The sequence below is a fragment of the Cervus elaphus genome, chromosome 8 (assembly GCF_910594005.1).
Source record: "Cervus elaphus chromosome 8, mCerEla1.1, whole genome shotgun sequence".
Taxonomy (NCBI): Eukaryota; Metazoa; Chordata; class Mammalia; order Artiodactyla; family Cervidae; genus Cervus; species Cervus elaphus.
In genome coordinates, this window is record NC_057822.1 from 45,711,946 (window position 1) to 45,734,370 (window position 22,425).

The 22,425-nt window shown below is 42.1% G+C and overlaps 1 protein-coding gene across 3 annotated transcripts in view; it reads left to right on the plus strand.

The window, feature by feature from the left end:
- The window catches only part of FTCDNL1 (formiminotransferase cyclodeaminase N-terminal like), a 153,545-nt gene extending 135,160 nt beyond the window's left edge, over positions 1–18,385 (plus strand). Inside the window, exons 6-7 of one of the 3 annotated variants that reach the window (XM_043910471.1) lie at positions 13,171–13,244; positions 16,015–16,149. In XM_043910471.1, coding sequence (XP_043766406.1) covers positions 13,171–13,244; positions 16,015–16,026 — 86 coding nt within the window. In that variant the 3' untranslated portion in view covers positions 16,027–16,149. Of the gene's footprint in view, positions 1–13,170; positions 15,114–16,014 lie in introns of those variants that run through there. The other 2 variants (XM_043910469.1, XM_043910470.1) reach the window with 2 other exon arrangements.
- The last annotated feature ends 4,040 nt before the right edge of the window (positions 18,386–22,425 follow it).

Below are 22,425 nucleotides of genomic sequence, written 5' to 3' on the forward strand. Positions count from 1 at the left end.
CAGCTTCTTCGGCCTAGGTCCTGAAATAAAGGTGTGGAGCAGGGCAACAGCTGACGCTTGACAGACACACAGTGTCAGTAAAGACAAAACTGAGTTATTGAAAGCCACTGAGATGTTTTGGATTATTTGTTATCATAGCATAACCTAACCTACTGTGACTGATCCAGTACCATTGCATTTATAGGTCTCTGCAAACAAACACGGAGAAGGCAATGGCACCCCACTCCAGTGTTCTTGCCTGGAGAATCCCAGGGACGGGGGAGCCTGGTGGGCTGCCGTCTATGGGGTCGCACAGAGTCGGACACGACTGAAGCGACTTAGCAGCAGCAGCAGCAGAAACAAACAAACCTCACTCTAATACCTTGAGATTACTTAGTCGGATATGGAATAAGTCATCTTGGAAAGTTATCCCTAAATCTAGGCAGGACTGTTTGCCTGCTAATGTGTATCCGAGCAGGTTCACATGGAATCTTAAACTGAGAAATCCCAGGCATTTTAGAGATCTTCTAATTAAGCCTCTCACTTTGCATAAGGAAATTGAGGCTCAGAGATGTTAAGCGAGACAATGTAAGTCAGCCAGCTGGTGGGTGGAAAGACCTGGCCCAAGCCCTAAAGAAACCAGGCTCCTGCTCCCATCCTCTGTCAACTGTGCTTTCTTCTGAGTTTTTCAGCTCAGCTAGCATTGGGAATAAGATAAGAGAAGATTCTCAAATGCACATTTTCTATGATTTTATTTAAAATATTTCTGAGAACTTTAAACATATTAGACTTCCATCTGCCCACTTAAACCCCAGATTGTCTCCTGTTCCCTGTGCTACTTACTGCTTCATGTTGAGAACACTTAACATTATCAAAATGAAAAGCATATTTAGAGAAGTAAATTTACTATAAAGGACAAATAAAAGAGGTTTTCTTTTAGGCACTGTTCCAAAATGTCCCCATTCACGATCTTCATTTTACCTTATAGCTGAGAGCTTTCCTAATAATTTTTAGTTTGACTGATAGTTACAGAAGCTGACATTTATATAACACAATTACTAAAGCTCTGTTCAAAGTGTTTTATATTGTTTTACATATTTAACCTTCACAGCAAACTTGTGATGTATTACCATCACTCCTCATTTACAGATGGGGAAACGGAGGCACAGAAGAATTAAGAAACTTACTCAAGGTCACATAGATGGTGAGTGGCAAAGCTGGGCCACTTCCTAGAGTGACTATAAGGCTGACAATGATAAATGCAGTAATAGCAAAACAACAGCCAAGTTAATTATTGACTAAGTCCTATGTACAGGAGTTATGTGTCACTGGATATTTCACCATTTGTGGTCCCTAAAATACGCATCACAGTAACTTTGGAAGCTTAAAGACTTTAAGTGACTTGCTCAAGGTCACCTAAATGGTAGACCTGAGTTCAAGGCCAGATTCATCTGACTTTGAGAGTCTGTCCTCCCTTCACTTTGCCATGCTGATTTTTCTTTTTCATGTCATTGTCACAAAAAAGCAGTGTGACAGAGTAAAGATGGCGCTTTTATTTTTTATTTTTGGCCACGCCACGCAGCTTGCGGGATCCTAGTTCCCCGACCAGGGGCTGAACCCAGGCTCTGGCAGTGAAAGCTCTGAGCCCTAACCACTGGACTGCAGAGAATTCCTAAAAGTGGCGTTTTTTAGGAAATGCTTACTGCGGTATGATTCGACTATACTAAGCTGAATAATGATGAGATCCTTACCACCTGGAAACAGGCATTGGATGGGTGCTTGGACCAGGTGCCCAATGATGTCCTCTTTCACTCCGGCTATCCAGGATGCGAATCCTCACAATATTTCTTTAGAACAGCTGCTCTTTCCGAAATGTGAAATAGAGGTACAGAGCATTAAAGTGTTCAGGCAGGCTGCCTGTGATGTCACTTGTGGGGCTGGTAGTAAAACTAGAGTCTTTTACTCAGATCTCATGTTCTATATGATGGATTTCACAGTTTAGACTATGTGGGAATGTCTTTTGCAGAGATTTTCCAAAGCCTGATTGGAAATTTTTACCACTATAAGTGTTGAAACTGTTTTTTTTTTTTTTTTTTTAAGAAATACTGGGAAATTTTTTTTTCAGTTGCGTATGTGTTTAAATTTTTAATTAACCACAGCTAAGGAAGTGGTTACAGAAGAATATAGATCCAGTTTGTAAATTGCTGCTTATCTAACCTTCAGGGCATAGTTATGAGATCCCTGAGTCCCCCAGTCTATGAACAAGGTAGAGATAAGATTCCACCCTTGTTTTTTACCACCACATCTCTAGTGGGAGAGATAGGAAAATTTTAGAGAGAACTAGAGACTCTCTAGTAAACAACTGGTATTACTTAGGATATGGTTTAAAATAATGGCTTAAATAAGCTATAAGTTATTTCTTCCTTACATACTAGTCCAAGCGCTGTCTGTCTTGGCCTGATGGAGTGTGGGGGCTCTAGGTGCCTCTGTCTTTAGCTCCACCACCCCTGGTGTATTGTATGGATGATACCTTATCATCCAAGATGGTTTACCACACACCACAGTCCAGCCTGTGGAAATGGAGAAAAGGGACCAGGAGAGGGGATGCCACTTTCTTTGAGGGGCATGTTCTAATGGCGTTCATCCCATTAGACATAATAATTTGGCCACAAGGTCACTCGTATTCAACTCTAAAAGAATCTGGGAATTAGAGTCTGTACTCTGGGTGTCTAAATTCTGAGATAAAATGTTTTTACATGGAAGAAGGGGAGAAAGAGAGAAATTTGAGGACAATGTCAGCTCTGTTCCTTCTGTTAGTTTATGTCTCCACCACCTCTAGAAGTTCCCAAGGTCCTCTTCTATCAGCCAAGTCCATTGCTGTCATCTGTTGGGTGCTTAAGCATACCTTTTGTGAAGTGACAACCCTTTTATAAAGGCCTACATAGTCCAGTCGTGGAGGAGTGGAAGACCCAAGGAAGCACCATCCGACAACCAACAGTAATTAATAAAGGACTCCTGTTCTTAACTCGGGGCTTCCCTCATAGCTCTCAGATGGTAAAGAATCCACCTGCAATGTGGGAGACCTGGGTTCGATCCCTGGGTTGGGAAGATCCCCTGGAGGAGGGAAAGGCTACCCACTCCAGTATTCTGGCCTGGAGAATTTCATGGGCTGTATAGTCCATGGGGTTGCAAATAGTCAGATGCAACTTTCACTTTCATTCTTAACTTAAACTTTTCTTGATAAACACAGAAAGATCTCATCATAATCTGCAATAGTTTAACTTTCCCTTTCCTTCTCCACTGGTTTTCTATCCTTGAAAGTTGCTCCCAGAAAAAGAAAGAAGCCTCAAATAAGCTTCTTATTTACTATAATTCCTTCTTTTCAAACCCCTCCCTCAAGCATGTCTCTCTCTCTTATTTCTCCATTTTTCAAATATATATCTCAGTTAAATCTATCCCCTTATAAGCAAGAATCTCTCCACTTGAAAGGTAACAAGCCAAGGTGGGAATGGCAAATATAGGTTTCCCCTTATCCAGTTGGAGAAGAGAGGAAACGAAAATGTCCATCACGTTGGCCTTACAATATGTACTCTCCAGTCTATTTTCCACACAGAGGGAGCCAAAATAATTTTTGCAAATAGAAATTAAGATAATGCCACTCCTCTGTTTAAAATACTTCACTAGCTTTTCACTGTACTTGGAGAAAACACAGCTTCCTCTTCAGGGAGACGGGCTCTTGCATGCTTGGTTCTGCCTGCCCCTCCTCACTCCAGGGTTCCACTCTCCACACTTCTTCCCTTTGCTTTTCACGGAGATCGGCCCTGCTTAAAAGCCCCACATCTGCTGCTGCTTTGCTTGAAATACTCTCCCCTAATTTCGGCAACTCCGATTTGTTTTTCAGTTTCTCTAAACTGTTGTCTCTGGAGCTTACCTTGTGGCTCAGATGGTGAAGAGTCTGCCTGAAATGTAGGAGGCCTGGGTTTGATCCCTGGGTCGGGAAGATCCCCTGGAAAGGGAAATGGCAACCCATCCTAGTATTCTTGCCTGGAGAATTCCATGAACGGAAGAGCCTGGCAGGCTACAGTCCATGGTGTTGCAAGGAGTCAGACGCGACTGAGCAACTTCACTTTCACTTTTCCTTTCAATCTATAATGAAACAGGTTTATTTCCTCTAATGGAATTCAGCAGGTATCATGATATATATTTGCATGTGACTTTATGGCTGAAGGGGTAAAGAATCTGCCTGCAATGCAGGAGACACAGGAGACTCAGGTTCAATCCCTGGGTCAGGAAAATCCCCTGGAGGAGGAAATGGCAACCCACTCTAGTATTCTTGCCTAGAGAATCTCCTGGACAGAGGAACCTGGCAGGCTGCAGTCCAAAGGGTTGCAAAGAGTTGGACACAACTGAGCACACATGTGTTTTCTGTTTAATACCTGAATCCTTCACTAGATTATAAGCTGCAGTAAAGCAAGGCACTGTTTCATCTCCTCCGTGTGTCTAGACCTTTGTAGTATTGGACGATGAAATTCTTCCTATAAACTTCTTATGAAATTGTGCCATATGTCCATCAATGAGATAGATTTATTACTTCTCTTTTTAAAGTTAATTTATTTTTTAATTGAAGGATAATTGCTTTACAAAATTTCGTTGTTTTCTGTCAAACCTCACCATGAATCAGCCATAGGTTATTACTTCCTAAATGAAGGATGCAGAGCCTGTAGTCAAATCTGGACTGGTTAGAAAACACTCATCTCACCTCTCTCTGCTTCTTTTCTATCAGCTTTCTGTTCTACTGTGAAGTCTAGGATGTGTTACCCAACAGCCCAGCTAGAGTTCAAAAGATGTTATTATGTGAAATAAGAACACCAAAGCTTACCTGTTCTCAAGGCTTGTTAGGTCCCAGTCACTATCATATACCCTAACCTTTCGGAGTGGAGTGGTGTTTTAGTCTATACACTCATAGGCATGTGTATTAGTCGGGATTCTCCAGAGAAACAGAAACAATAGTATATACCTGTATCTTATATCTATATAGAGAGATTTTAAAGAATTGACTTCTGTAAGCTGCAAGTCCTGAATCTGCAGGGTGGCCCGGTAGGCTGGAGGCCCAGCAAAGAGCAGGTGTTGCAATTCAAGTCCAAAATCATCTGCTGCAGAATCCCTTCTTGCGCAGAGGTCAGTCTTTTGCTCTATTCAGCCCTTCTACTGATTGGATGAGGCCCACCAACATCATGAAGAACAATCTGTTTTACTCAAAGTTTACCAATTTAAAGTTTAATCTCATCCAAAATCACAGAAACATCCAGAAGAACATTTGCCCAGATATCCGGGCACTGGGGCCCAGTCAAGCTGATATATAAAATGCAACCATCGTAGTGTATAAAATTGTTCCTCTGAGGGAAGAAAAAAAAACTCTAGTGTTCTTTGAGAGCAAAGAGGTCCCCAAACAAAGAGCCTAAAGAGTATGGCTAGGGATAATGATGGCTGTGGAGGAAGGGTTGGCTGTGCCCAGAACCCCAGGGTATCATTAGCCAAGGCGGAAATTAGACAGGTCAGAAGGAATCACAAGGGAGCAAGATGGGATAAAAGGGGAATCCAGGGAGAGACAAAAGCCCTCAGCACAGGGACCAGTGGGCTCTCACCCACCTTTCAGGCCCAGAGGTTTGCGCCATTTGCACTCCGCCTGTCTGTAGCTGGATTCCCCCCCACCCCTCCATATTTTGCGATGTGCCCATGGCTTCCTGCCACTAAGCTTATTTGGAAGCAATAGATAAATGTCAGCACTTAGAAGCTATGAAACGTCCTAACTGGCCCCCCTAGACTAATAAACATAAAAAAAAATCCTGATTCAGGCAGCTTGATGGGCTCATTGGTGAGAGAGAGATAAAGTTTCCCTTCAGGACATTTATAATTTACATAATAAAAAGCTTTTCACCTTCCAGTCAAGGAGCAAAATTAATTATCGTGGCCCCGTTACCTCTTGGAGCATTTTTGCTTAAACTAGCAGGAACAATTTGTGAACTCTTAAATGTGGGGTCGGGGCCTAGGATGGGGTGCTAGTGCAGTTAGGGTTGGGGCGGGGGGAGAAACGGACCCACAGCACAGTCGCCTGGAGTGTGCTCCATTTAACAAAGACATTTGTGGCCTGACCTGTCCTTTCAATGCATTCAGCACCAAATAATGTGCTAATGATAATGGACTTGGCAATCTGAAGCCTGTAATCACCTCCCCTCGGACAGATGTTGAATGGACGGTCACCAGAAGGGTTGTCTCGGTCATATCCTTCAGTCATGTCTTGTCCTCTTCTCTTTTGGGCACCATTTCAAATAACAAATAGAAAAGCTGGTGTTCCAGTGCCCCTGATTCTGAAGATATATGGACAGCCGGAAGTCCTTTGATTAGGGAACCATATCTGATATCCATACGGGGTCTCTCATTCCAAATTCCCTGGACCCTTCAGAAAGCTGACAGCATTAACCTAATATCATTAATTCTCACCACTCTCCTGTGAAGGAAGCAGGTGGCCTGCATTATTTCACATCTTTTACAGATGGAGAGATAGAGGCGAAGGGAGGTTAAATGGTCTGCTTTCCACTGAGGAGCTGGGCACAGAATTCAGGGTCAGGTACACAAGGTTACAGAGTCTCCTGGTAGACCAGAAGGCCCAACTGAGGGTCTGTCTGTCTGTCTGTCTGTCTGTCTGTCTTTCTCTCTCTCTCTGGGAAGTAGGACAAGACCATGGAGGTGAATATGAATACAAGCTTCCTGCCCACATTTTAGGAAAGAAGAACCATTATTGATTTAATTTTTATTGTTATTTCAAGGTAATTATAACACAAGATTACAAAAAGAAATAGCAAAAGGTGACATGGCTACAAGTATGTTTTTCACCTCCTTTAACTAAACCTGCTTTCCTATCTTGGATAAACAGAGTATTGACAGGCAATACTCTTTTTTAAATGCTTTCATTTAAAAGTTCAGAGTCTTGAGGAGAGAAGAGGCTGTGTGGATAGTCAGCCATGTCAGAGACCTTGAGCCTCTCCCTGCCTCTCCTGGTCACTCCAACTTCCGTGTCTTCTCCCTTGATCAACATGTCTTTGGCCCTTTCTGGAATCCAGTATCCTAAAAGCTGCAGGGCACCCCAGCTTTTTGCTCTCCAGGGAATGGTTAAGTTAAAGTCATCTCAAAACCAGTTTTATGGGTAAGGGAGCAAAAATCAGTTAAGTCAGAAAAAACGTTACCTCCCCAACGTTTGCTGTGTTTTGTTTTATGAATGAATTGACCAATGGAAGTGACAGGATCTAACTACAAGAGCAACTGGGATTTGCAAGGCCTTTCCGATCTGAATGGTCTTCCTCTGTGGCTCAGCTGGTAAAAGAATTCACCTGCTTTTGTATCCATTCAGCCAGTCTTTGTCTTTTGGTTGGGGCATTCAGACCCAGAGGGATGGGATGGAGAGGGAGGCGGGAGGCGGGGATCAGGATGGGGAACACATGTAAATCCATGGCTGATTCATGTCAATGCATGGCAAAAACCACTACAATATTGTACAGTAATTAGCCTCTAACTAATAAAAATAAATGGAAAATAAAATAAAATAAAAGAGAAAAAAATAAATGAAGGAAAATTATATTAGCAATTTTAATAAAGTTTTTTTACTAACAACAAAAAAAAAAGAATTCACCTGCAATGTGGGAGACCAGGGTTTGATTCTTCCATTGGTAAGATCCCCTGGAGAAGGGAAAGGCTACCCACTCCAGTATTCTGGCCTGGAGAATTCCATGGACTGTATAGTCCATGGGCTTGCAAAGAGTCGAACAGGACAGAGAGACTTTCACTTTGATCTCAATATAGGATGGAAACTGTAGAGAATTTAATTATGGTTCTCCTTTGGAAAACATTGTTTGCTATAGAAATTATACAATGCCCATTTGTGTCCTGAGAGACAGGATATAAACTATTGGGTGAGAACATGGGCTGTCTGTGTTCTGCTGGGTACCTGTAGGTATCTTCCTCATCTGTTAAGTGGGCACCATAAAGGCACATACCTTGTAGAGTTTCTGTGAGGACTAAATGAATCAATGCACATAAAACACGTAAGTCATTGCCCAGTACATAGTAAGTACTCAATAAGTAAATGTGTTAGTATTTTAAAATTCATAATAGTTGCTATATACTTCTTTTTTTAGAGGGAGAATTTATTTCATATATGGCTCAATCAACAAATGACTAAAACTCATTTGCATGTTAAGATGACCAAAATAACTAGTTCAATTGTATGGCAGCCTGGTTATTGCTGGTAGCTTAGTGGCCAGGTTGGATTAATTATTTAATAATAAGATATTAGTACACAGTTTTTGCAAAACATATATGAGTCAGTTCATATAGACCTGACTACTGTGATTTCTTTTACTCATTTATTTATTTATACATGAGTGAATCTAGTCATTCAAAAACCATTTAGCATCTTAACACAAGAGAAGACTCTACACATGGACATCACCGGATGTCCAACACCGAAATCAGATTGATTATATTCTTTGCAGCCAAAGATGGAGAAACTCTATACAGTCAGCAAAAACAAGACCTGGAGCTGACTGTGGCTCAGATCATGAACTCCTTATTGCCAAATTCAGACTTAAACTGAAGAAAGTAGGGAAAACCACTAGACCATTCAGGTATGACCTAAATCAAATCCCTTATGAATATACAGTGGAAGTGAGAAATGGATTTAAGGGACTAGATCTGATAGACAGATAGCCTGATGAACTATAGATGGAGGTTCGTGACATTGTGCAGGAGACAGGGATCAAGACCATCTCCATGGAAAAGAAATGCAAAAAGGCAAAATGGTTGTCTGAGGAGGCCTTACAAATAGCTGTGAAAAGAAGAGAAGCAAAAAGCAAAGGAGAAAAGGAAAGATATTCCCATTTGAATGCAGAGTTCCAAAGAATAGCCAGGAGAGATAAGAAAGCCTTCCTCAGCGATCAATGCAAAGAAGTAGAGGAAAACAACAGAATGGGAAAGACTAGAGATCTCTTCAAGAAAATTAGAGATACCAAGGGAACATTTCAGGCAAAAATGGGCTCAATGAAGGACAGAAATGGTATGGACCTAACAGAAGCAGAATATATTAAGAAGAGGCGGAAAGAATACATAGAAGAACTATACAAAAAAGATCTTCATGACCCAGATAATCACAATGGTGTGATCACTCACCTACAGCCAGACATCCTGGAATGTGAAGTCAAGTGGGCCTTAGGAAGCATCACTACGAACAAAGCTAGTGGATGTGATGGAATTCCAGTTGAGCTATTTCAAATCCTGAAAGATGATGCTGTGAAAGTGCTGCACTCAATATGCCAGCAAATGTGGAAAACTCAGCAGTGGCCACAGAACTGGAAAAGGTCAGCTTTCATTCCAATCCCTAAGAAAGGCAATCCCAAAGAATGCTCAGACTACAGCACAATTGCACTCATCTCACATGCTAGCAAAATAATGCTCAAAATTCTCCAAGCCAGGCTTCAGCAATACGTGAACTGAGAACTTCCAGATGTTCAGGCTGGTTTTAGAAAAGGCAGAGGAACCAGAGATCAAATTGCCAATATCTGCTGGATCATCAAAAAAGCAAGAGAGTCCCAGAAAAACATCTATTTCTGCTTTATTGACTATGCCAAAGCCTTCGACTGTGTGGATCACAATAAATTGTGAAAAATTCTGAAGGAGATGGGAATACCAGACCAGCTGACTTGCCTCTTGAGAAACCTATATGCAGGTCAGGAAGCAACAGTTAGAACTGGACATGGAACAACAGACTGGTTCCAAATAGGAAAAGGAGTACATCAGGGCTGTATATTGTCACCCTGCTTATTTAACTTCTATGCAGAGTACATCATGAGAAACGCTGGGCTGGAAGAAACACAAGCTGGAATTAAGATTGCCAGGAGAAATATCAATAACCTCAGATATGCAGGAAGTGCATATGGAAGAAAGTGGAGAGGAACTAAAAAGCCTCTTGATGAAAGTGAAAGAGGAGAGTGAAAAAGTTGGTTTAAAGCTGAACATTCAGAAAACTAAGATCATGACATCTGGTCCTATCACCTCATGGGAAATAGATGGGGAGACAGTGGAAACCGTGTCAGACTTTATTTTTTTGGGCTCCAAAATCACTGCAGATGGTGACTGCAGCCATGAAATTATAAGACGCTTACTCTTTGGAAGGAAAGTTATGACCAACCTAGATAGCATATTAAAAAGTAGAGACATTACTTTGCCAACAAAGGTCCATCTAGTCAAGGCTATGGTTTTTCCAGTGGTCATGTATGGATGTGAGAGTTGGACAGTGAAGAAAGCTGAGCGCTAAAAAATTGATGCTTTTGAACTGTGTTGTTGGAGAAGACTCTTGAGAGTCCCTTGGACTGCAAGGAGATCCAACCAGTCCATCCTAAAGGAGATCAGTCCTGGGTGTTCATTGGAAGGACTGATGCTGAAGCTGAAACTCCAATACTTTGGCCACCTCATGCAAAGAGCTGACTCATTGGAAAAGACCCTGACGCTGGGAGGGACTAGGGGCAGGAGGAGAAGGGACGACAGAGGATGAGATGGCTGGATGGCATCACCGACTCGATGGGCATGAGTTTGAGTAAACTCCGGGAGTTTGTGATGGACAGGGAGGCCTGGCATGCTGCGATTCATGGGGTCGCAAAGAGTGGGACACGACTGAGCGATTGAACTGAACTGAACTGAGCGGGGATGAAGACTCGTAAGATCTGGTTTCATTCCTCAGGAAGTCCTGCTCTGGGAAAGAGACAGGCAGGTGACATGTGAAGGGCCCAGTGTGTCCAGGTGATTAGAAGAAATGTTTGTGTTGAGGCTTGATGGAGAAATGGAGTTAGTCAGGGAAAAAAGGGCATTTCAGGTGGAGAAAACAGCAGGCACTACCAATATAGAAAAAAAGAATGGGTGACCGCCGTAGGGTATGTGCAGGGCAGAGGTGGGGCAGAGCTGCTGGATCCCCACTCCTGCAAGGCCTCCTGCGCCCTGGGGAGTTTAGACTCCATCTTCAAGGCCAGAAGGTTTTGAGGAGTGGAGGAGAAGGGGAGGTGAGCAGGAAGGGGAAGAATGACTACCTCACAATGAACCAAATTCCTTTCCAGCTCACTTTCAAGCCCTGACACTATGTCCCAATCAAGAGCGTGGAAGGGAAGTTATTATAGAAACAATACAGAATGTAAAAGCTCTGGGCGGAGATTCCAGTCAATTCTCTTCCCACCACCCCTTGACCCTTGAGAACCAGTTTCCCCAGGAATGGAAGGCATGGCAGGATTTCAGCAGGGCTGGGTCACACTCAGGGATGCATAAGAAAACATCACTAGGATTGTAGTGTGGATAATGGACTGACACACAGATCACAAACAGATGAGCATGTGGTTGTACAAACCCAGGCAGAGGGGCTCAGGTGTGAAGGAAATAGGAAGCATTTAGCAAATAATCACTCATAATGGCCTCTTGAGGCTTCCCTGGTAGCTTAGAAGGTAAAGTGTCTGCCTGTAATGCAGGAGAGCCGGGTTCAATCCCTGGGTTGGGAAAATCCCCTGGAGAAGGAAATGGCAACCCACTCCAGTATTCTTGCCTGGAGAATCCCAAGGACAGAGGAGCCTGGTGGGCTACAGTCCATGGGGTCATAAAGAGTCAAATATGACTGAGCGACTAACATTTTCACTTCATGGCCTCTTGGACATGGAGTATGAAAACAAGTCACTTTATCCATTATCCTTAACAAATGTAGGGATATAGGGGAGGAAGTACTTGTTATTTTGAGGTGCTAGTAAGACTTTCCCATGAATACATTTCAGTATCACTTCCAAAAAAAGGATGTGTAGTTTAGGAGATAGTTCTGTCTTAAAATTAGTACTTTTCTTTTGTAGTCCCAGCTAACCTATCTGAATATCAGAGATGACTTCAGTAAAAAAGAAAAACAAACTCTCCTATAACTCTTTCATTAGCATTTATAAAAATGCTAATATAAAAAATGCAAATATATTCTTTCCCTATATAGAATATATTTGGTGTATTTTAATACCTTCTAAATTGAATTTTTCCTTCCAAATATTAGACTTCTCTTCTTGAGCCTACTCCTACCTCTTTGGAGTTAATAGTTTTCATATTTCAAAAGTTGACTGTTTAGTTTTGCAAGTTAAAGATTTATGGGTTAAAAAGCTTAGAAAAATAAAATGAGGACCTTGTGAAAGTGAATGACAAGATCAAATAAGGGTGGGGGAAAAGAAAAAGATGATAATTAGCAATCCAAAATTAAATTAAACATAAAACAGAGATTCCCAAGTCAAGAGGGTCTTGGGAAAGGGGAAGAGAAGAGAGACTGAGTGTACTCGTGTTGATGTCCTTTGCCTGTATAAATTTTAGATCAAATCTGGCTTTAGATTTCTGGCAGTGCAGACTCCGGGCAGAATGAGAAAGGAGACTTCTTGCTTGCTGCTTTTAGCTCTTACCATTCTGCCGGTTCAGACAACTTCTCGCCGGGTTCAGTGTACCGCAATGAAATGCGAATCATAAAGGAGCAGAGCGGGCCTCCGGGGGAAAAAGGGGGCCCTGGATGCGATCCAAGGTCTGTAACACAGAGAAAAGACATATTTCTTTGTCACACACAGTAGATCCTCCCCGAGGGTTTCAGCGATGGGAATAAAACGATGGGGAGGGGAGTGGTAGTGGAAATCATTACAACGGTTCTGCTCTCACATGAAAAACCAAACAAAAACAAACCCGGGGTGAGTGGGAACGCAGGCGAGCCGGAGGCCTCAGCCTCGCAGCCCCCTTCACGGCTCACTCCATATATAGTTATTACTCGTGGCGGCGGGGCTGCGAGCGCCCCGTGACCCTGCGCTTTACCTACACACACCAATATTTATCACGCGGGTTGATTTGGGTGGGGAAACTGCCAAAGAAGTTTGAGCTTATTTTTCAAACATTTTGGGTTCAGAACACGTTTTTCCCCAGCACTTTCCCTCTGAATACTTAAACCCGTGCGTATTCTGAGGGAAACTTGATCCACATGTTTCTGATTCATTTACACTTAATTTATCAAATTGTTGTTTTGTAAGAGCCATTGATGTCCAAGGAGCTTTATGAGGGTTTTTTGGTTTTTTTTTTTAAAAACCTTATTTGAAACAGGATGTTGCTTATGCCAGCACGGAGGACAAAATGCAGAAGAATGTCAGTCTGAACTTGACCTGGTGACCCTACAGGTGAGTGGAGGTGAGGGAGAGAAGAGGGGTTAAGAAGGACCTCCGTTTGGCAGGACACAAGGAACACTCTCATCTGTAATCAGGATGCTGAACACAAGGAACACACTCTCATCTGTAATTGGGGAGCTGGGGATGGGGTTTATTTATTTATTTAACCCAGCAGTGAGGTCTTCTTATTTAATTTCCCACAGAAAATAAATGCAGAGAGCACGTTGTCCAAGGGAGGTCTTAACCCACCTGCTTGTGATTCTTGGTGGAGGTTACTTTCCAGTGTATGTAATGAGGGTTCGGTGTCTCTGCTAGCCTGAGGATCTAACCCCTTAGTAGAAAGATTATCATTGATTTTCAAACCAGTTTGATGTATGATGGCCAAATACCAGTGATTTTAGACAATGTCTGTTTGGTTGGATGGCATCAGTAATTCAACGGACAGGAACTTGGGCAAACTCTGGGAGATGGTGGGGGACAGGGAAGCCTTGCGTGCTGCAGTCCATGGGGTTGTGAAGAGCTGGACACAACTTGGTGACTGAACAGCAAAAATTCTTTTTACTGCCTCTCAGGCTGGGCTTCATCTGTACATCAGATGCTGACTTCCTCATGGAGTTCCAAGGTCAAGGACTTGGATTTCTCTAGTGATCTGGCATCTGCATTGTGGGGGTTATTAAGCTTTGCTTTGATAATCAGATTGCCTTGACTGTATACAACCATTCCAAGAGCTTGTTCTAACTTGTTCCCCTATGGCAGAAGGTCAAGTCTAGGCAATTTCTGTGTGATGAGTTTCTTGGAATGAAACCCCATTCTATTTTTAACCAAACACATACTCCTCAACAGCCAATAATACTATTGTCACTGACTTAATTTCAGAGAGGGTGAGCTCCCAGTGTGACAAAACTGTCAGAGGAGTTAAGAAAACAACAGCAACAACACAAGATGCAAAGGGTGGTTAACCACAGCCTGGAGAAATTCTCTTTCTTTAACATAAAATCTTGGGACATTGATAGTTGTTTACTGATTTGGGTAAAGGGGGAAAAAAAAGATTTAATCTTCAAACAGATTTATAAATATGATAAAGGTAATTTCTAGGGTGATCAGCTTTAAAGAAGAGTTTTTCTTTTTTACAGTATGTAAAATCTGATCCATGTTGCTGAATCATTTATATTTAATATGTACATTTTACACATAAGTATACGTTGGTTTCTAGATGTTTTCAGAAAATAGTGCTTTGAACCCAGGATAGCCATTTGATTGAGACTTTCTGTAGTCAAAAATAAAATAATTACAGGGTAGATCCTGTGTTCTGGCTTTGAGTTCATGCTTGTAACTCGTATCCAAATTCTGGGATCAGCGTGCAACATGCATTTCACTGTCATGACCTTGGTTGATTTTGTCTGAATCAGTGCAACAGAGTTACAAGAAATCAGCCAAGAAGGGTCCCCATGGAGAAGTTATGGGGAATTTTGTTTGTATTTTTACTGCCAGTACAGGGTTTTAGTGGAAACTAAGAATATGAAGCACTTGTGCTTTGCTTTCTGATGGTTAATCTGTACTCCAGACTTGACAAATAGTAGATTCAATTACCTTTTGCCCTTCAACATCCCTATTGGTAAAATGGACTAAAGGACATGGGAAAGCAGATCAAGAAAATGACTACAGATGGAAACCTGCTCTATTAAAGGATAAGGTAACTTGTGAAAAATAAAGAGCAGTATTAAAATAAGATAAAATAAATGAGAGTTCTTGCTCCATTAGAAGTTATTTCATTAGAAGGTAAACTCCACGAAGATGGGGATTTTTGCTTATTTTTCTCACTGCGATATCCCAAGTCCCTGAAACAGTGCTTGGCATACAGTTCAGTTCAGTTCAGTTCAGTCGCTCAGTCGTATCTGACTCTTTGCGAACCCATGAATCGCAGCATGCCAGGCCTCCCTGTCCATTACCAACTCCCAGAGTTTACTCAAACTCATGCCCATCGAGTCAGCGATGCCATCCAGCCATCTCATCCTCTGTCATCCCCTTCTCCTCCTGCCCCCAGTCCCTCCCAGCATCAGGGTCTTTTCCAATGAGTCAACTCTTCGCATGAGGTGGCCAAAGTATTGGAGTTTCAGCTTCAGCATCAGTCCTTCCAATGAACACCCAGGACTGATCTCCTTTAGGATGGACTGGTTGGATCTCCTTGCAGTCCAAGGGACTCTCAAGAGTCTTCTCCAACACCACAGCTCAAAAGCATCAATTTTTTGGCGCTCAGCTTTCTTCACAGTCCAACTCTCACATCCATACAAGATCACTGGAAAAACCATAGCCTTGACCAGACGGACCTTTGTTGGCAAAGTAATGTCTCTACTTTTTAATATGCTATCTAGGTTGGTCATACAGTAGGCATCAATAAATATTTGTTGAATGACAGAATGGATGGATCTGCTGCTGCTGCTAAGTCGCTGTAGTCGTGTCCGACTCTGTGTGACCCCATAGACGGCAGCCCACCAGGCTCCACCGTTCCTGGGATTCTCCAGGCAAGAACACTGGAGTGGGGTGCCATTTCCTTCTCCAATGCATGAAAGTGAAGAGTGAAAGCGAAGTCGCTCAGTCGTGTCCAACTCTTCGCAACCCCGTGGACTGCAGCCCACCAGGCTCCTCTGTCCGTGGGATTCTCCAGGCGAGAACACTGGAGTGCGTTGCCATTGCCTTCTCCGGAATGGATGGATGAATAATAGTGAAACTGGGCACAGCAGGGGAGTGATGGTCTGCCTTCTATTTTTTTTTTTGTCCACAGGCAAAGCAGTAAATGACAGTGGGGCACATCGCAGGCAGGCAGGTGCCCATAGAGAAGCATGGAACTCTGGAACCTGCTGCCCCGGGGACCGTGCTTCCGTGGTGCCAGCCAAGAGGCAGGCGTGGACGCACCAGCCGTCTAAAGACAAAGGGAACAAGGCTCCGCGTGCGTTTCCCCGTCTCTTTGCCTACAGCCTTTGGTCAAGTCTCAGAGGCTGTGATTTAATCACTGAATACAAATGAAAGTGATTTTAGGGGCTATCACAAAGCTTTGATTTTAGGGTACCTATTATTTTACTAGGGCTGCCATAACAAAGTGCCATAGACTATGTTGCTTAAACATTAAATTAAAGAAATTTATTTTCTTACCGTTCTGGAGGCTGGAGGTTCAAGATCAAGGTGTTGATGAGTTTGCTTCCTTTTGAGGCCTTTCTTCCTGGCTTTCAGGTGCTCACCTTCTCACTGTGTCCTCACATGACCTTTTCTCTGTGTTGATGGGGGGAGAGAGAGAGAGATCTCCGGTGTCTCTTCCTCTTTTCATGGGGACATCAGTTCTATTGAATTAAAGCCTCAACCTTATGACCTCATTTAACCTTAATTACCCCCTAAAGATCTTGCCTCAAGTACAGTCACATTGGAAATTAGGGTTTCAATGTATACATTGCCGGGGAGTGGGGTGGGGGGACACAATTCCTTCTGTAACAGAGAGTTTCATAGTTTAAATTCTCAGCTTAAAGCAGAGATGCCATCAACCAAGGGTATCTTTGAGGTTTTCCCAGTAGTTTTCCTGAAACAGTCATAGTCATTAAAAAGTAGACTTTCTCAAGTGTTAAGGTGGTGGCAATGTAAGGGATGTTCTGTGATCTCTGGCTCCTGTTTAAAACAGCATTATTACTATCGCACTGTGGCATCGGCCATACTACAAAATATATATAAAGCCTTCGGCCTGGTTTATGGTTGGAAAACCTTTGCAACAGGCACATGAATTAGGAAAAGAACCCGTCTGTTTCTTTATTCATTTATTTTTAAGGGCAAGCTATGTATTGGAAACATAGTACTCATGCTTTCAAGTTCTTCTGCAAACCACTGCAAATGCAAATTATTTACCAGTAATGTCATTATTCTTGGGGGAATTTCTCTTCTCTTCAATGTTGAAACTCTCGCCCTAGAAATTTAGAACTAGAAGGACCGTGAGAGAAATCTGTATCCTCATTTTTATTAGCTAGGCACTGCAGACACACAGAAATCTAGAAACGTAATGAATCCCTTGCGACCGATCAGAGACAGTGGCCGGTTCCCCGCAGAGTGATGTAGCAACTTCCGCAGCCTGATAGTCAAGAAAGAGGTCCACCCACTTCGCCTAGCATTTGGTCTTCAGTCTTATTTAATTAATCGGTCAACAAGCATTCAATGAAGATGTACTTTACACTCTCCAACAATAGACAAAAGCATAGCATTCTTGTCTCAAGAGATATCCAGTCTGGTTTTGAATGACCAGGCTAAAATTCAAGAAAAAGAAATACAAGAGCAAATACAAGTTCACAGAAGCAGCTAAAATGCTAACAGGCTTTTAAAGACAGCTTCTTTTCCCTGGAGTGAAGGCCTCGGGGGTGGGATCTGGAGTTGAGCTCCACTCTCTTACTGACTGAGTAACCCGGCGCAGTCCTGGGCCTTGCGGAGCCTGCTTCCCGTCTGTGAAGGGCGAGTGGCAGGGCGCGGGACAGGTTCCCCGCAGTCGTGGGGTGGTCCGCGGGGCCGTCGTGGCCGCGTGACTGCAGTCCCACCCACAGCTGCCGGCAATATGCCGCTCCCTGCAGTCACGGAACAGCAGTCGACTCCAAGTTCAGTCCCCAGTTGGCCCTCCAGCTAACCTCTGGAGGCCGCTCCATTATTGAGGAATAAATAATATTTCCAACCTTCTTTATAATGCTCTCCTTTTCCCCCAAGAACTTGACGGGTGGATTTTTTCAGATTAGTTCTTCTGTAATCCTCCTTCACTGCACCATAAATATCTAATTCTTCCTCCTCCTTGGGCTTTCCTCCTACCTCAGTCACTAAAGGATCTGCCTGCAATGCAAGAGACCCAGGTTCATTTCCTGGGTCGGAAAGATGCCTTGGAGAAGGAAACGGCAACCCACTCCAGTATTCTTGCCTGGAGAATACCATGGACAGAGGAGCCTGGCAGGCTCCACGGGTTGAAAGAGTCAGACACGACTTAGGGACTAAACCACTATCCCCTTCCTTGGTGAACTGGGAGAAAGCTTATACCTTGTTTTTCTATTTCCATTGTAATGAACTTTTTTTTTCCTGTTGAATATTATACTATAGCTCCTATATTGCAATGTTATAAGAGAATATAGAGACTATGTGGAGAATCTTTGCATACAGATCCTTTGGGTACAGAACATTTACCTGTTCCATGAGCTTGAACAAATTACTTAACTTCCATGTGCCTTTATTTCCTTATTTGTAAAATGGAAATGATCATATATTCATATCATTTGGTTATGATCATTGAACAAGCTAAGTCCGTGGAAAATAATTAATATGGAGCCTGGCATATACTAAGCACTCAAATATTAGCTATTATCATCATTATTGAAATTATCAAGATTTTAAAGAGGAGATGAAATTACTTTGTATAGGACAGCTTTGAATAAAGAAAGAAGCTAAGTAAAGAAGGAAATCTCAGGACAAGTTCCCCAAGCATTGATAAATCCTGGGGAATAAGGATACTTTGGGTCTCCTCAAGAGTTAATAGGGAAAGAGAAGGAGAAAAACGCACAGTGTGGCAGTGAGAGTGCCCGGAAATTTCCAGATACAGCGGGAGGAGTATCTAACCTTTCCTGGGGGAAGTTAGAGAAAGAAGCATCTTCACAGAGAAGCAGCTGACTTGAGGCTTGAAAGAATGGTTAGGAGGTGGCCAGGTGGACAAAGAGGCCCAAGGATGCTCCAGGCAGAAGGACCAGTGTATTTAAAGACACACGGGCATGAGATAACAAGATAAGTTTAGGAAATAGCAAATATTTGTTTCAATTGTAGGCTGCATGGAGGGTTAAAAAGAAGCTGGAGGTGGGCAAGAATTGCTTTATGAAAGACTTACGTGCCAATCTAAAGAATCTAGAATTTTCCATTAAGCCAATAGTCCCTAAACTGTGTTCCCCATATTCCTTGATCTGTTAAAAAATGTTCCAGTAATACTATTGTGTGGCTCAATAAGTTGGAGAAACGTTTGTTACAACAAAATTAGTCTTTCTTACTGTTGGATTTTTCAGAGCTATTGGTATACCCACAGTGCAATATAAAATGAAGCTTTCTTTAAATTGATTTGATTTTAGAATACTTTTCACACTGAGCAACTTTTAATATCCAGCTCCAAAGAATAATGAAGACTTTTCAGAGGGGAGTGACCTGATCATATTTTATTTAAAGTTAGTGTCTTTTTTTTTATTGGTTACATCTTTTATTTTATTTTATTTTATTTATTATTATGAGAAGAAAGATGTTTTGAGGGAATATATGATTTGTTCTCTAAGTATAATAATTTTTCTTAATTTGGGCATAAAATGTCACTTAATATGGAATTGATTCTTATTTACAAAGCATGGTGGTACTTTGGAGGCCAGAACAACTTCCTACAAGGAACGTTATCAATGAACGGAGTGAATATTTAATAGAATTCTTAGATGACCACATGCAGCAACTTTGCTATCTAAACTTCCACAGGTTGGTAGGGCATGTTTGGAAAGCAGAGCCGTGTGTCGACTCCACAGATGTCTAAAGCGGAATGAACACAGGGTCTGTTCCACCAGCTGACCGCGTGGTCATGAGCAAGCTATTTTATCTTTTCAGTTCCAAATTTCCTAACTTGTAAAGGGCTGAGGTAATACCTTCCTCAGAGAGTTGTATTCACAGTATTAAAAGGACAGTCTACATGAATAATTGGTAAACGCCGCCCACTGTTAGAGCAGGCAGTCAGTAACTGAGTCTGACCTGTGTGCCCAATGTCCCCTCAGCAACCTGCCCACAAGTTCACAGGCAGGAAGGACGCTGGGGTGAGGGCACCTCGGAGTATCCTTGGAGTGCTCTAACCCCTTCTAAGTCCTGGGTCCCCAGTCCTGGGCTCCACACCCTTCCCCTGGCAACTCTGTTGTGGTGCTCAGTTTAGGGGGAAAAGGCATGGACAGAAAATTAGATGATTCAGCTCCTTTTGTGAGCTCTTTAAGAGCTGTCATCTTGCATTCTCTCTCGAGCATTTGAGGTTGTGACTGGCTAGAGTCGAATTATAAACTATCAAATCGGTTTTTCCAGAGTTTTCTCTTTTCCATGCCCCAGTCCATCTTAAAAGCCCTCCCACTCACCACAGTGGCTGCCTTTGTTTCTCTTATCTTTTCATTTAGGTGGATTTCTGCCAGGGGTGGTAGTTCATCATAATGGGTTGAGAATAATAAAATAAACCAAGTTGTCTTGAAATGCAATAGTGATGCTTGGCAGTTATAATACGTCTGAACTCAGCTGTCAAGCTAAGAACTGAAGAAAAGTTGAAAGAATCAAAATGAATTTTCCCTTTGTACGGTTTTCCCACCCTCACATGCCCTTTCGGGAGGTAATGTGGCCTCTTGCCAGCAGGGGGCAGTGTTCATCTTTAAATGACGCGCGCCTGGCCAGCCCGGCTCTCCGAGCCCGCAGACACCCTTGTCCAAGAATTCCACGCCCTCCAGAGCAAACATTCGAAGTTCTTCCTAAACACACATTTCCTGAATACAAATCTTATGGTTTGGTAAGTCTAGATTCGTCCTGAGTTCTGCCATTAAAACAAAATCACTTCCATAAAATGGAAAGTCAGAGCCTTTATGGAAACATGCAGTGTTAACTCATTGTGAATAATGTTTTCATCATTTGGGGTTGTTGGGATGGTCCCAGGATAACTGAAAATCACTCTAGTATTATCATGGTAGCTAAGCTGGGTTTTCTGTTTTGACTTGATTTTTTTAATTGTAGTCACTCTGAGGCTGTTCAAACAAGCAAGAGACAAATGAAACAACTTGCTACCATTCAGCCGGTCCAAGCCCTCAACGGAGGCCTCTTTACTCTTGCAAGGAAACATATTCCCGTTCCAGAGCACAGGTGAATTGGTCACCTTTACTAACCTGGATTTTGAACGAAAGGACTAGAGACAGGATATATTGCAAGTCAACTTTTAACCAATGATTTAATATACAGCAAACACAATATGCTCTAAGTTTTGCCCCTAAAACAGGGGCTTCTGAAAGTAAAAAATGGCAACATTCATTTGTCTGCCTGTCCCTGCTTTAGCCCCTGATAACATTCCTACTCCAGAGTGGCAGGAGGTGGGTAAAGAGGGAAGGTTACAGTCTCTAGTGGCCTTGAGAAACTAGCATTGAAATAAAATAAAGCAGCCACACTGCTTCAAACCCTGAAACCTGACTTAAAATACACAATCTCTGTTTTTATTAAAATAAGAAACACACATGTTAAGAAAACGTTTAGGATTCTTTTTCCAAGTTTTTAAAAAAATTTTCTTTTTCTTCCTTCTAAGGCATGGCTTCTAGTAATTTTCCCATACAATTTGTGCTTCCTGTAACTGATAGTTTATTGCAATGCCTGACACATTTTATGGTACTATTACAAAATTTAACTGAAATATATGAGAATGGTGTGTTTACAAAGATTGTGCAATCCTCTAAGTTAATAGAAACAAAGTTCCTTTGGAAGAGTTAAGTGGGTTTTAAGCCACAGTATCCAGAGAGAGACAGACAGACAGACAAATAGATAATTTAGTCCTTCTGCTCTTCACTTTTGCTTTTCTCAGTTACCATCATTTATGGTTGAATTTAGTGTGCATGCTACAGCAGCTGTGTGTTGAAACCAACTTCCATTAAGAGTTAAGGAATTTAAAGCTCTGAGATTTTTGGACATCCAGAAACACAGAATGAATCGTTTGACCTTGAATTATATGTCACAATTCCCTGTTTCAGCATAAAGGCTGCATATGTACATGTTTAATGAATAAGACCCTTAAGGTCTGCAGAAAAAAAAGCAACACCCTAGATTTATATATTCCATTAAACATGATCTTCACAGGCTAATTAGTTAGTAATTTCACCCTTGCTTGTAATATAAACCATTTTATGCTCAATAATAATAAAATCTATGTAAACCAGACTCTTTATTAATAAACATTATGTGCTTCTGGCTTTCAAATAAAATAATGCTTTATGTGCTTTTCTCTCTATCATGCCTAGACTAATCACACAGTAAAAATCAAACAACTAAAACAGTGGTTTTTATCTCCTGCCATAGAAAAACCATAGAGACCATGTCAAGGGCTTAAGAAATGAGATGTGAACTAAAGAAGCCTGGGACGGAGAACAGATTCCAAATTCATTTT